At 42.3% G+C, this 12,163-nt stretch overlaps 1 protein-coding gene across 1 annotated transcript in view; it reads left to right on the top strand.

Annotated features, from left to right (window-relative positions):
* Nucleotides 1-12,163, top strand: part of LOC139424167 (protein disulfide-isomerase-like) — a gene marked incomplete at its 3' end in the record, with an annotated part of 56,501 nt that overhangs the window by 37,504 nt on the left and 6,834 nt on the right. The window contains exons 4-6 of the mRNA XM_071175849.1: nucleotides 1,626-1,763; nucleotides 1,888-1,995; nucleotides 9,545-9,670. Of these exons, the coding sequence (XP_071031950.1) occupies nucleotides 1,626-1,763; nucleotides 1,888-1,995; nucleotides 9,545-9,670 (372 nt within the window). The remainder of the gene's footprint in view (nucleotides 1-1,625; nucleotides 1,764-1,887; nucleotides 1,996-9,544; nucleotides 9,671-12,163) is intronic.

The following is a 12,163-nucleotide window of genomic DNA, read 5'->3' as shown; positions in this document are numbered from 1 at the left end:
TCCCTCCAGGCAGTATTTGAAACGTCTCTGTGTTAGTCTAGGACGTGGAGCGTCCCTACCTCCCTCCAGACAGTATTTGAAACGTCTCTGTGTTTGTCTAGGACGTGGAGCGTCCCTACCTCCCTCCAGACAGTATTAGAAACGTCTCTGTGTTTGTCTAGGACGTGGAGCGTCCCTACCTCCCTCCAGACAGTATTTGAAACGTCTCTGTCTCTGTGTTTGTCTAGGACGTGGAGCGTCCCTACCTCCCTCCAGACAGTATTTGAAACGTCTCTGTGTCTGTGTTAGTCTAGGACGTGGAGCGTCCCTACCTCCCTCCAGACAGTATTTGAAACGTCTCTGTGTTTGTCTAGGACGTGGAGCGTCCCTACCTCCCTCCAGACAGTATTTGAAACGTCTCTGTGTTTGTCTAGGACGTGGAGCGTCCCTACCTCCCTCCAGACAGTATTAGAAACGTCTCTGTGTTTGTCTAGGACGTGGAGCGTCCCTCCCTCCCTCCAGACAGTATTAGAAACGTCTCTGTGTTCGTCTAGGACGTGGAGCGTCCCTACCTCCCTCCAGACAGTATTTGAAACGTCTCTGTGTTTGTCTAGGACGTGGAGCGTCCCTCCCTCCCTCCAGACAGTATTAGAAACGTCTCTGTGTTCGTCTAGGACGTGGAGCGTCCCTACCTCCCTCCAGACAGTATTTGAAACGTCTCTGTGTCTGTGTTTGTCTAGGACGTGGAGCGTCCCTACCTCCCTCCAGGCAGTATTTGAAACGTCTCTGTGTTTGTCTAGGACGTGGAGCGTCCCTACCTCCCTCCAGACAGTATTTGAAACGTCTCTGTGTTTGTGTTTGTCTAGGACGTGGAGCGTCCCTACCTCCCTCCAGACAGTATTAGAAACGTCTCTGTGTTAGTCTAGGACGTGGAGCGTCCCTACCTCCCTCCAGACAGTATTTGAAACGTCTCTGTGTTAGTCTAGGACGTGGAGCGTCCCTACCTCCCTCCAGACAGTATTTGAAACGTCTCTGTGTTCGTCTAGGACGTGGAGCGTCCCTACCTCCCTCCAGACAGTATTTGAAAAGTCTCTGTGTTTGTCTAGGACATGGAGCGTCCCTACCTCCCTCCAGACAGTATTTGAAACGTCTCTGTGTTTGTCTAGGACGTGGAGCGTCCCTACCTCCCTCCAGACAGTATTTGAAACGTCTCTGTGTTAGTCTAGGACGTGGAGCGTCCCTACCTCCCTCCAGACAGTATATGAAACGTCTCTGTGTTTGTCTAGGACGTGGAGCGTCCCTACCTCCCTCCAGGCAGTATTTGAAACGTCTCTGTGTTTGTCTAGGACGTGGAGCGTCCCTACCTCCCTCCAGACAGTATTTGAAACGTCTCTGTGTTTGTCTAGGACGTGGAGCGTCCCTACCTCCCTCCAGACAGTATTAGAAACGTCTCTGTGTTTGTCTAGGACGTGGAGCGTCCCTACCTCCCTCCAGGCAGTATTTGAAACGTCTCTGTGTTTGTCTAGGACGTGGAGCGTCCCTACCTCCCTCCAGACAGTATTTGAAACGTCTCTGTGTTTGTCTAGGACGTGGAGCGTCCCTACCTCCCTCCAGACAGTATTTGAAACGTCTCTGTGTTTGTCTAGGACGTGGAGCGGGGTCGTGTGGAGGTTTTCTACGCCGCCGCCGTTGACCTCCCTGACCTCCCTTTCTCTGTGACCCGGAACCAAGACATCTTCAGGAAGTATGACATCACACAAGACTCCGTGCTGCTAGTCCGACAGGTTAGTCAGAGACAGAGGTCGTGTCTGTCTGTCTGTCTGTCTGTCTGGTCTGGTCTGGTCTGGTCTTGTCTGGTCTACCCTACCCTACCCATGTACAGGTATTGAAGGTAACCTGTGTGTGTAGTCTACCCCTGTACAGGTATTGAAGGTAACCAGTCAGATGACTAAAGAGGATCTCATCTCCTTCATCACCGTTCATCAACTGGAGCTGGTTACTGAATACAACGGACAGGTACACACACACACTCACATAAAATACACTCACATAAAATACACTCACATAAAATACACACTCATACATACACACACATGCCCAGACGCATGTGTAGCAGATGGAGATATGTAAAGTCATTCCTCAGCATGAAATGTCTCCACTAGCCAGCTTTAAATTGTCTCCACTAGCTAGCTTTAAAATGTCTCCACTAGCTAGCTTTAAAATGTCTCCACTAGCTAGCTTTAAAATGTCTTAACTAGCTAGCTTTAAAATGTCTCCACTAGCTAGCTTTAAAATGTCTCCACTAGCTAGCTTTACAATGTCTCCACTAGCTAGCTTTAAAATGTCTCCACTAGCTAGCTTTAAAATGTCTCCACTAGCTAGCTTTAAATTGTCTCCACTAGCTAGCTTTAAAATGTCTCAACTAGCTAGCTTTAAAATGTCTCAGGTAGCTAGCTTTAAAATGTCTCCACTAGCTAGCTTTAAAATGTCTCCACTAGCTAGCTTTAAAATGTCTCCACTAGCTAGCTTTAAAATGTCTCAACTAGCTAGCTTTAAAATGTCTCAGGTAGCTAGCTTTAAAATGTCTCCACTAGCTAGCTTTAAAATGTCTCCACTAGCTAGCTTTAAAATGTCTCCATTAGCTAGCTTTAAAATGTCTTAACTAGCTAGCTTTAAAATGTCTCCACTAGCTAGCTTTACAATGTCTCCACTAGCTAGCTTTAAAATGTCTCCACTAGCTAGCTTTATAATGTCTCCACTAGCTAGCTTTAAAATGTCTCCACTAGCTAGCTTTACAATGTCTCCACTAGCTAGCTTTAAAATGTCTCCACTAGCTATCTTTAAAATGTATCCACTAGCTAGCTTTACAATGTCTCCCTTAGCTAGCTTTAAAATGTCTCCACTAGCTAGCTTTAAAATGTCTCCACTAGCTAGCTTTAAATTGTCACCACTAGCTAGCTTTACAATGTCTCCACTAGCTAGCTTTAAAATGTCTCCACTAGCTAGCTTTAAAACGTCTCCGCTAGCTTTAAAATGTCTCCACTAGCTAGCTTTAAAATGTATCCACTAGCTAGCTTTACAATGTCTCCACTAGCTGGCTTTAAAATGTCTCCACTAGCTAGCTTTAAAATGTCTCCACTAGCTAGCTTTAAAATGTATCCACTAGCTAGCTTTAAAATGTCTCCACTAGCTAGCTTTAAAATGTCTCCACTAGCTAGCTTTACAATGTCTCCACTAGCTAGCTTTAAAATGTCTCCACTAGCTAGCTTTACAATTTCTCCACTAGCTAGCTTTAAAATGTCTCCACTAGCTAGCTTTAAAATGTCTCCACTAGCTAGCTTTAAAATGTCTCCACTAGCTAGCTTTAAAATGTATCCACTAGCTAGCTTTACAATGTCTCCCTTAGCTAGCTTTAAAATGTCTCCACTAGCTAGCTTTAAAATGTCTCCACTAGCTAGCTTTAAATTGTCTCCACTAGCTAGCTTTAAAATGTCTCCACTAGCTAGCTTTAAAACGTCTCCGCTAGCTTTAAAATGTCTCCACTAGCTAGCTTTAACATGTATCCACTAGCTAGCTTTACAATGTCTCCACTAGCTGGCTTTAAAATGTCTCCACTAGCTAGCTTTAAAATGTCTCCACTAGCTTGCTTTAAAATGTATCCACTAGCTAGCTTTAAAATGTCTCCACTAGCTAGCTTTAAAATGTCTCCACTAGCTAGCTTTACAATGTCTCCCTTAGCTAGCTTTAAAATGTATCCACTAGCTAGCTTTAAAATGTCTCCACTAGCTAGCTTTAAAATGTCTCCACTAGCTAGCTTTACAATGTCTCCACTAGCTAGCTTTAAAATGTCTCCACTAGCTAGCTTTACAATTTCTCCACTAGCTAGCTTTACAATGTCTCCACTAGCTAGCTTTAAAATGTCTCCACTAGCTAGCTTTAAAATGTCTCCTCTAGCTAGCTTTAAAATGTCTCCACTAGCTAGCTTTAAAATGTCTCCACTAGCTAGCTTTAAAATGTCTCCACTAGCTAGCTTTAAAATGTCTCCACTAGCTAGCTTTAAATTGTCACCACTAGCTAGCTTTACAATGTCTCCACTAGCTAGCTTTAAAATGTCTCCACTAGCTAGCTTTAAAACGTCTCCGCTAGCTTTAAAATGTCTCCACTAGCTAGCTTTAAAATGTATCCACTAGCTAGCTTTACAATGTCTCCACTAGCTGGCTTTAAAATGTCTCCACTAGCTAGCTTTAAAATGTCTCCACTAGCTAGCTTTAAAATGTATCCACTAGCTAGCTTTAAAATGTCTCCACTAGCTAGCTTTAAAATGTCTCCACTAGCTAGCTTTACAATGTCTCCCTTAGCTAGCTTTAAAATGTCTCCACTAGCTAGCTTTAAAATGTCTCCACTAGCTAGCTTTAAATTGTCACCACTAGCTAGCTTTACAATGTCTCCACTAGCTAGCTTTAAAATGTCTCCACTAGCTAGCTTTAAAACGTCTCCGCTAGCTTTAAAATGTCTCCACTAGCTAGCTTTAAAATGTATCCACTAGCTAGCTTTACAATGTCTCCACTAGCTGGCTTTAAAATGTCTCCACTAGCTAGCTTTAAAATGTCTCCACTAGCTAGCTTTAAAATGTATCCACTAGCTAGCTTTAAAATGTCTCCACTAGCTAGCTTTAAAATGTCTCCACTAGCTAGCTTTACAATGTCTCCCTTAGCTAGCTTTAAAATGTATCCACTAGCTAGCTTTAAAATGTCTCCACTAGCTAGCTTTAAAATGTCTCCACTAGCTAGCTTTACAATGTCTCCACTAGCTAGCTTTAAAATGTCTCCACTAGCTAGCTTTACAATTTCTCCACTAGCTAGCTTTACAATGTCTCCACTAGCTAGCTTTAAAATGTCTCCACTAGCTAGCTTTAAAATGTCTCCTCTAGCTAGCTTTAAAATGTCTCCACTAGCTAGCTTTAAAATGTCTCCACTAGCTAGCTTTAAAATGTCTCCACTAGCTAGCTTTAAATTGTCACCACTAGCTAGCTTTACAATGTCTCCACTAGCTAGCTTTAAAATGTCTCCACTAGCTAGCTTTAAAACGTCTCCGCTAGCTTTAAAATGTATCCACTAGCTAGCTTTAAAATGTATCCAATAGCTAGCTTTACAATTTCTCCACTAGCTAGCTTTAAAATGTCTCCACTAGCTAGCTTTAAAATGTCTCCACTAGCTAGCTTTAAAATGTCTCCACTAGCTAGCTTTAAAATGTCTCCACTAGCTAGCTTTAAAATGTATCCACTAGCTAGCTTTAAAATGTCTCCACTAGCTAGCTTTAAAATGTCTCCACTAGCTAGCTTTACAATGTCTCCACTAGCTAGCTTTAAAATGTCTCCTCTAGCTAGCTTTAAAATGTCTCCACTAGCTAGCTTTAAAATGTCTCCACTAGCTAGCTTTACAATGTCTCCACTAGCTAGCTTTAAAATGTCTCCACTAGCTAGCTTTAAAACGTCTCCGCTAGCTTTAAAATGTCTCCACTAGCTAGCTTTAAAATGTATCCAATAGCTAGCTTTACAATTTCTCCACTAGCTAGCTTTAAAATGTCTCCACTAGCTAGCTTTAAAATGTCTCCACTAGCTAGCTTTAAAATGTCTCCACTAGCTAGCTTTAAAATGTCTCCACTAGCTAGCTTTAAAATGTATCCACTAGCTAGCTTTAAAATGTCTCCACTAGCTAGCTTTAAAATGTCTCCACTAGCTAGCTTTACAATGTCTCCACTAGCTAGCTTTAAAATGTCTCCACTAGCTAGCTTTACAATTTCTCCACTAGCTAGCTTTAAAATGTCTCCACTAGCTAGCTTTAAAATGTCTCCACTAGCTAGCTTTAAAATGTCTCCACTAGCTAGCTTTAAAATGTATCCACTAGCTAGCTTTACAATGTCTCCCTTAGCTAGCTTTAAAATGTCTCCACTAGCTAGCTTTAAAATGTCTCCACTAGCTAGCTTTAAATTGTCACCACTAGCTAGCTTTACAATGTCTCCACTAGCTAGCTTTAAAATGTCTCCACTAGCTAGCTTTAAAACGTCTCCGCTAGCTTTAAAATGTCTCCACTAGCTAGCTTTAAAATGTATCCACTAGCTAGCTTTACAATGTCTCCACTAGCTGGCTTTAAAATGTCTCCACTAGCTAGCTTTAAAATGTCTCCACTAGCTAGCTTTAAAATGTATCCACTAGCTAGCTTTAAAATGTCTCCACTAGCTAGCTTTAAAATGTCTCCACTAGCTAGCTTTACAATGTCTCCCTTAGCTAGCTTTAAAATGTATCCACTAGCTAGCTTTAAAATGTCTCCACTAGCTAGCTTTAAAATGTCTCCACTAGCTAGCTTTACAATGTCTCCACTAGCTAGCTTTAAAATGTCTCCACTAGCTAGCTTTACAATTTCTCCACTAGCTAGCTTTACAATGTCTCCACTAGCTAGCTTTAAAATGTCTCCACTAGCTAGCTTTAAAATGTCTCCTCTAGCTAGCTTTAAAATGTCTCCACTAGCTAGCTTTAAAATGTCTCCACTAGCTAGCTTTAAAATGTCTCCACTAGCTAGCTTTAAAATGTCTCCACTAGCTAGCTTTAAAATGTCTCCACTAGCTAGCTTTAAAATGTCTCCACTAGCTAGCTTTAAAATGTCTCCACTAGCTAGCTTTAAAATGTCTCCGCTAGCTTTAAATTGTCACCACTAGCTAGCTTTAAAATGTCTCAACTAGCTAGCTTTAAAATGTCTCCACTAGCTAGCTTTAAAATGTCTCCACTAGCTAGCTTTAAAATGTCTCCACTAGCTAGCTTTAAAATGTCTCCACTAGCTAGCTTTAAAATGTCTTAACTAGCTAGCTTTAAAATGTCTCCACTAGCTATCTTTAAAATGTATCCACTAGCTAGCTTTACAATGTCTCCACTAGCTGGCTTTAAAATGTCTCCACTAGCTAGCTTTAAAATGTCTCCACTAGCTAGCTTTAAAATGTCTCCACTAGCTAGCTTTAAAATGTCTCCACTAGCTAGCTTTAAAATGTCTCCACTAGCTAGCTTTAAAATGTCTCCACTAGCTAGCTTTAAAATGTATCCACTAGCTAGCTTTACAATGTCTCCACTAGCTAGCTTTAAAATGTCTCCACTAGCTAGCTTTAAAATGTCTCCACTAGCTAGCTTTAAAATGTCTCCACTAGCTAGCTTTAAAATGTCTCCACTAGCTAGCTTTAAAATGTCTCCACTAGCTAGCTTTAAAATGTCTCCACTAGCTAGCTTTAAAATGTCTCCACTAGCTAGCTTTAAAATGTCTCCACTAGCTAGCTTTAAAATGTCTCCACTAGCTAGCTTTAAAATGTATCCACTAGCTAGCTTTACAATGTCTCCACTAGCTAGCTTTAAAATGTCTCCACTAGCTAGCTTTAAAATGTCTCCACTAGCTAGCTTTAAAATGTCTCCACTAGCTAGCTTTAAAATGTCTCCACTAGCTAGCTTTAAAATGTCTCCACTAGCTAGCTTTACAATGTCTCCACTAGCTAGCTTTAAAATGTCTCCACTAGCTAGCTTTACAATGTCTCCACTAGCTAGCTTTAAAATGTCTCCACTAGCTAGCTTTCAAATGTCTCCTCTAGCTAGCTTTCAAATGTCTCCACTAGCTAGCTTTCAAATGTCTCCACTAGCTAGCTTTACAATGTCTCCACTAGCTAGCTTTAAAATGTCTCCACTAGCTAGCTTTAAAATCCTCCACTAGCTAGCTTTAAAATGTCTCCACCTAGCTAGCTTTAAAATGTCTCCACTAGCTAGCTTTAAAATGTCTTAACTTGCTAGCTTTAAAATGTCTCCACTAGCTAGCTTTACAATGTCTCCACTAGCTAGCTTTACAATGTCTCCACTAGCTAGCTTTAAAATGTCTCCACTAGCTAGCTTTAAAATCCTCCTCTAGCTAGCTTTAAAATGTCTCAACTAGCTAGCTTTAAAATGTCTCCACTAGCTAGCTTTAAAATGTCTTAACTTGCTAGCTTTAAAATGTCTCCACTAGCTAGCTTTACAATGTCTCCACTAGCTAGCTTTACAATGTCTCCACTAGCTAGCTTTAAAATGTCTCCACTAGCTAGCTTTAAAATCCTCCACTAGCTAGCTTTAAAATGTCTTAACTTGCTAGCTTTAAAATGTCTCCACTAGCTAGCTTTAAAATGTCTCCACTAGCTAGCTTTAAAATGTATCCACTAGCTAGCTTTAAAATGTCTCCACTAGCTAGCTTTAAAATGTCTCCACTAGCTAGCTTTAAAATGTCTTAACTTGCTAGCTTAAAATGTCTCCACTAGACAGGAGAGTGTCAAACTGATTAGGGACAGAGGGGCAGCACAGCTGGTTTTTATCTCTAACTCTCTCTCTCTCTCTCTCTCTCTCTCTCTCTCTCTCTCTCTCTCTCTCTCTCTCTCTCTCTCTCTCTCTCTCTCTAACTCTCTCTCCCTGTCCCTCTCTCTCTCTCTCTGTCTCTCTCTCTCTCTCTCTCTCTAAATTCCATTCAATTCAATTCAAGGGGCTTAATTGGCATGGGAAACATGCGTTAACATTGCCAAAGCAAGTGAGGTAGATAATATACAAAAGTGAAATAAACAATAAACATTAACAGTAAACATTACACATACAGAAGTTTCAAAACAATAAAGACATTACAAATGTCAAATATATATACAGTGTTTTAACAATGTACAAATGGTTAAAGGACACAAGGGAAAATAAATAAGCATAAATATGGGTTGTATTTACAATGGTGTTTGTTCTTCACTGGTTGCCCTTTTCTCGTGGCAACAGGTCACACATCTTGCTGCTGTGATGTCACACTGTGGAATTTCACCCAGTAGATATGGGAGTTTATCAAAATTGGATTTGTTTTGGAATTCTTTGTGGATCTGTGTAATCTGAGGGAAATATGTGTCTCTAATATGGTCATACATTGGGCAGGAGGTTAGGAAGTGCAGCTCAGTTTCCACCTCATGTTGTGGGCAGTGATCACATAGTCTGTCTTCTCTTGAGAGCCATGTCTGCCTACGGCGGCCTTTCTCAATAGCAAGGCTATGCTCACTGAGTCTGTACATAGTCAAAGCTTTCCTTAAGTTTGGGTCAGTCACAGTGGACAGGTATTCTGCCACTGTGTTCATTCTAGTTTGCTCTGTTTTTTTGTTAATTCTTTCCAATGGGTCAAGTAATTATCTTTTTGTTTTCTCATGATTTGGTTGGGTCTAATTGTGCTGCTGTCCTGGGGCTCTGTGGGGTCTGCTTGTGAACAGAGCCCCAGGACCAGCTTGCTTAGGGGACTCTTCTCCAGGTTCATCTCTCTGTAGGTGATGGCTTTGTTATGGAAGGTTTGGGAATCGCTTCCTTTTGGTTGTAGAATTTAACTGCTCTTTTCTGGATTTTGATAAATAGTGGGTATCGGCCTAATTCTGCTCTGCATGCATTATTTGGTGTTCCTCTCTCTCTCTCTCTCTCTCTCTCTCTCTCTCTCTCTCTCTCTCTCTCTCTCTCTCTCTCTCTCTCTCTCTCTCTCTATCTCCCTCCCTCCAGACAGCCAGCCGTATCCTCTCCTCTCCAGTGTTAAATCACGCCATTCTGTTTGTCAATAAGACTGATGAACGGTTTCAGACGGTCTACTCTGACTTCCAGGCTGCTGCTGCCCCCTACAGGGGAAAGGTAGGTACTACAACACAACTACTATAATACACACTGCTGCTGCCCCCTACAGGGGAACTATAGGTACTACAACACAACTACTATAATACACAGGGGAACTATAGGTACTACAACACAACTACTATAATACACAGGGGAACTATAGGTACTACAACACAACTACTATAATACACAGGGGAACTATAGGTACTACAACACAACTACTATAATACACAGGGGAACTATAGGTACTACAACACAACTACTATAATACACAGGGGAACTATAGGTACTACAACACAACTACTATAATACACAGGGGAACTATAGGTACTACAACACAACTACTATAATACACAGGGGAACTATAGGTACTACAACACAACTACTATAATACACAGGGGAACTATAGGTACTACAACACAACTACTATAATACACAGGGGAACTATAGGTACTACAACACAACTACTATAATACACAGGGGAACTATAGGTACTACAACACAACTACTATAATACACAGGGGAACTATAGGTACTACAACACAACTACTATAATACACAGGGGAACGATAGGTACTACAACACAACTACTATAATACACAGGGGAACTATAGGTACTACAACACAACTACTATAATACACAGGGGAACTATAGGTACTACAACACAACTACTATAATACACAGGGGAACTATAGGTACTACAACACAACTACTATAATACACAGGGGAACTATAGGTACTACAACACAACTACTATAATACACAGGGGAACTATAGGTACTACAACACAACTACTATAATACACAGGGGAACTATAGGTACTACAACACAACTACTATAATACACAGGGGAACTATAGGTACTACAACACAACTACTATAATACACAGGGGAACTATAGGTACTACAACACAACTACTATAATACACAGGGGAACTATAGGTACTACAACACAACTACTATAATACACAGGGGAACGATAGGTACTACAACACAACTACTATAATACACAGGGGAACTATAGGTACTACAACACAACTACTATAATACACAGGGGAACTATAGGTACTACAACACAACTACTATAATACACAGGGGAACTATAGGTACTACAACACAACTACTATAATACACAGGGGAACTATAGGTACTACAACACAACTACTATAATACACAGGGGAACTATAGGTACTACAACACAACTACTATAATACACAGGGGAACTATAGGTACTACAACACAACTACTATAATACACAGGGGAACTATAGGTACTACAACACAACTACTATAATACACAGGGGAACTATAGGTACTACAACACAACTACTATAATACACAGGGGAACTATAGGTACTACAACACAACTACTATAATACACAGGGGAACTATAGATACTACAACACAACTACTATAATACACAGGGGAACGATAGGTACTACAACACAACTACTATAATACACAGGGGAACTATAGGTACTACAACACAACAACTATAATACACAGGGGAACTATAGGTACTACAACACAACTACTATAATACACAGGGGAACTATAGGTACTACAACACAACTACTATAATACACAGGGGAACTATAGGTACTACAACACAACTACTATAATACACAGGGGAACTATAGGTACTACAACACAACTACTATAATACACAGGGGAACGACAGGTACTACAACACAACTACTATAATACACAGGGGAACTATAGGTACTACAACACAACTACTATAATACACAGGGGAACGACAGGTACTACAACACAACAACTATAATAGTCCCTCCACCTCCTCCCTCCCCTCTCCGTCCCTCCACCTCCTCCCTCCCCTCTCCGTCCCTCCACCTCCTCCCTCCCCTCTCCGTCCCTCCATCTCCTCCCTACCACCCTACCTCCCTAACCTCAACTCCCCTCCATCTCTTCCCTACCTCCCTCCCCTCTCCGTCCCTCCATCTCCTCCCTACCTCCCTCCCCTCTCCGTCCCTCCAACTCCTCCCTACCTCCCTCCCCTCTCCGTCCCTCCACCTCCTCCCTAACCTCTCCGTCCCTCCCTACCTCCCTACCTCCCTCCCCTCTCCGTCCCTCCATCTCTTCCCTACCTCCCTCCCCTCTCCGTCCCTCCATCTCCTCCCTACCTCCCTACCTCCCTCCCCTCGCCGTCCCTCCAACTCCTCCCTACCTCCCTCCCCTCTCCGTCCCTCCAACTCCTCCCTACCTCCTTCCCCTCTCTGTCCCTCCACCTCCTCCCTAACCTCTCCGTCCCTCCCTACCTCCCTACCTCCCTCCCCTCTCCGTCCCTCCATCTCTTCCCTACCTCCCTCCCCTCTCTGTCCCTCCATCTCCGCCCTACCTCCCTCCCTTCTCCGTCCCTCCACCTCCTCCCTAATTCCCTCCCCTCTCCGTCCCTCCATCTCCTCCACCTCCTCCCGCCCCTCTCCGTCCTTCCAACTCCTCCCTACCTCCCTCCCCTCTCCATCCCTCCAACTCCTCTCTACCTCCCTCC

Source organism: Oncorhynchus clarkii, chromosome 13 (genome assembly GCF_045791955.1).
Source record: "Oncorhynchus clarkii lewisi isolate Uvic-CL-2024 chromosome 13, UVic_Ocla_1.0, whole genome shotgun sequence".
NCBI lineage: Eukaryota > Metazoa > Chordata > Actinopteri > Salmoniformes > Salmonidae > Oncorhynchus > Oncorhynchus clarkii.
Note: the sequence above shows the minus strand (reverse complement) of the source record. Positions and strands in the feature narration are given on the sequence as shown.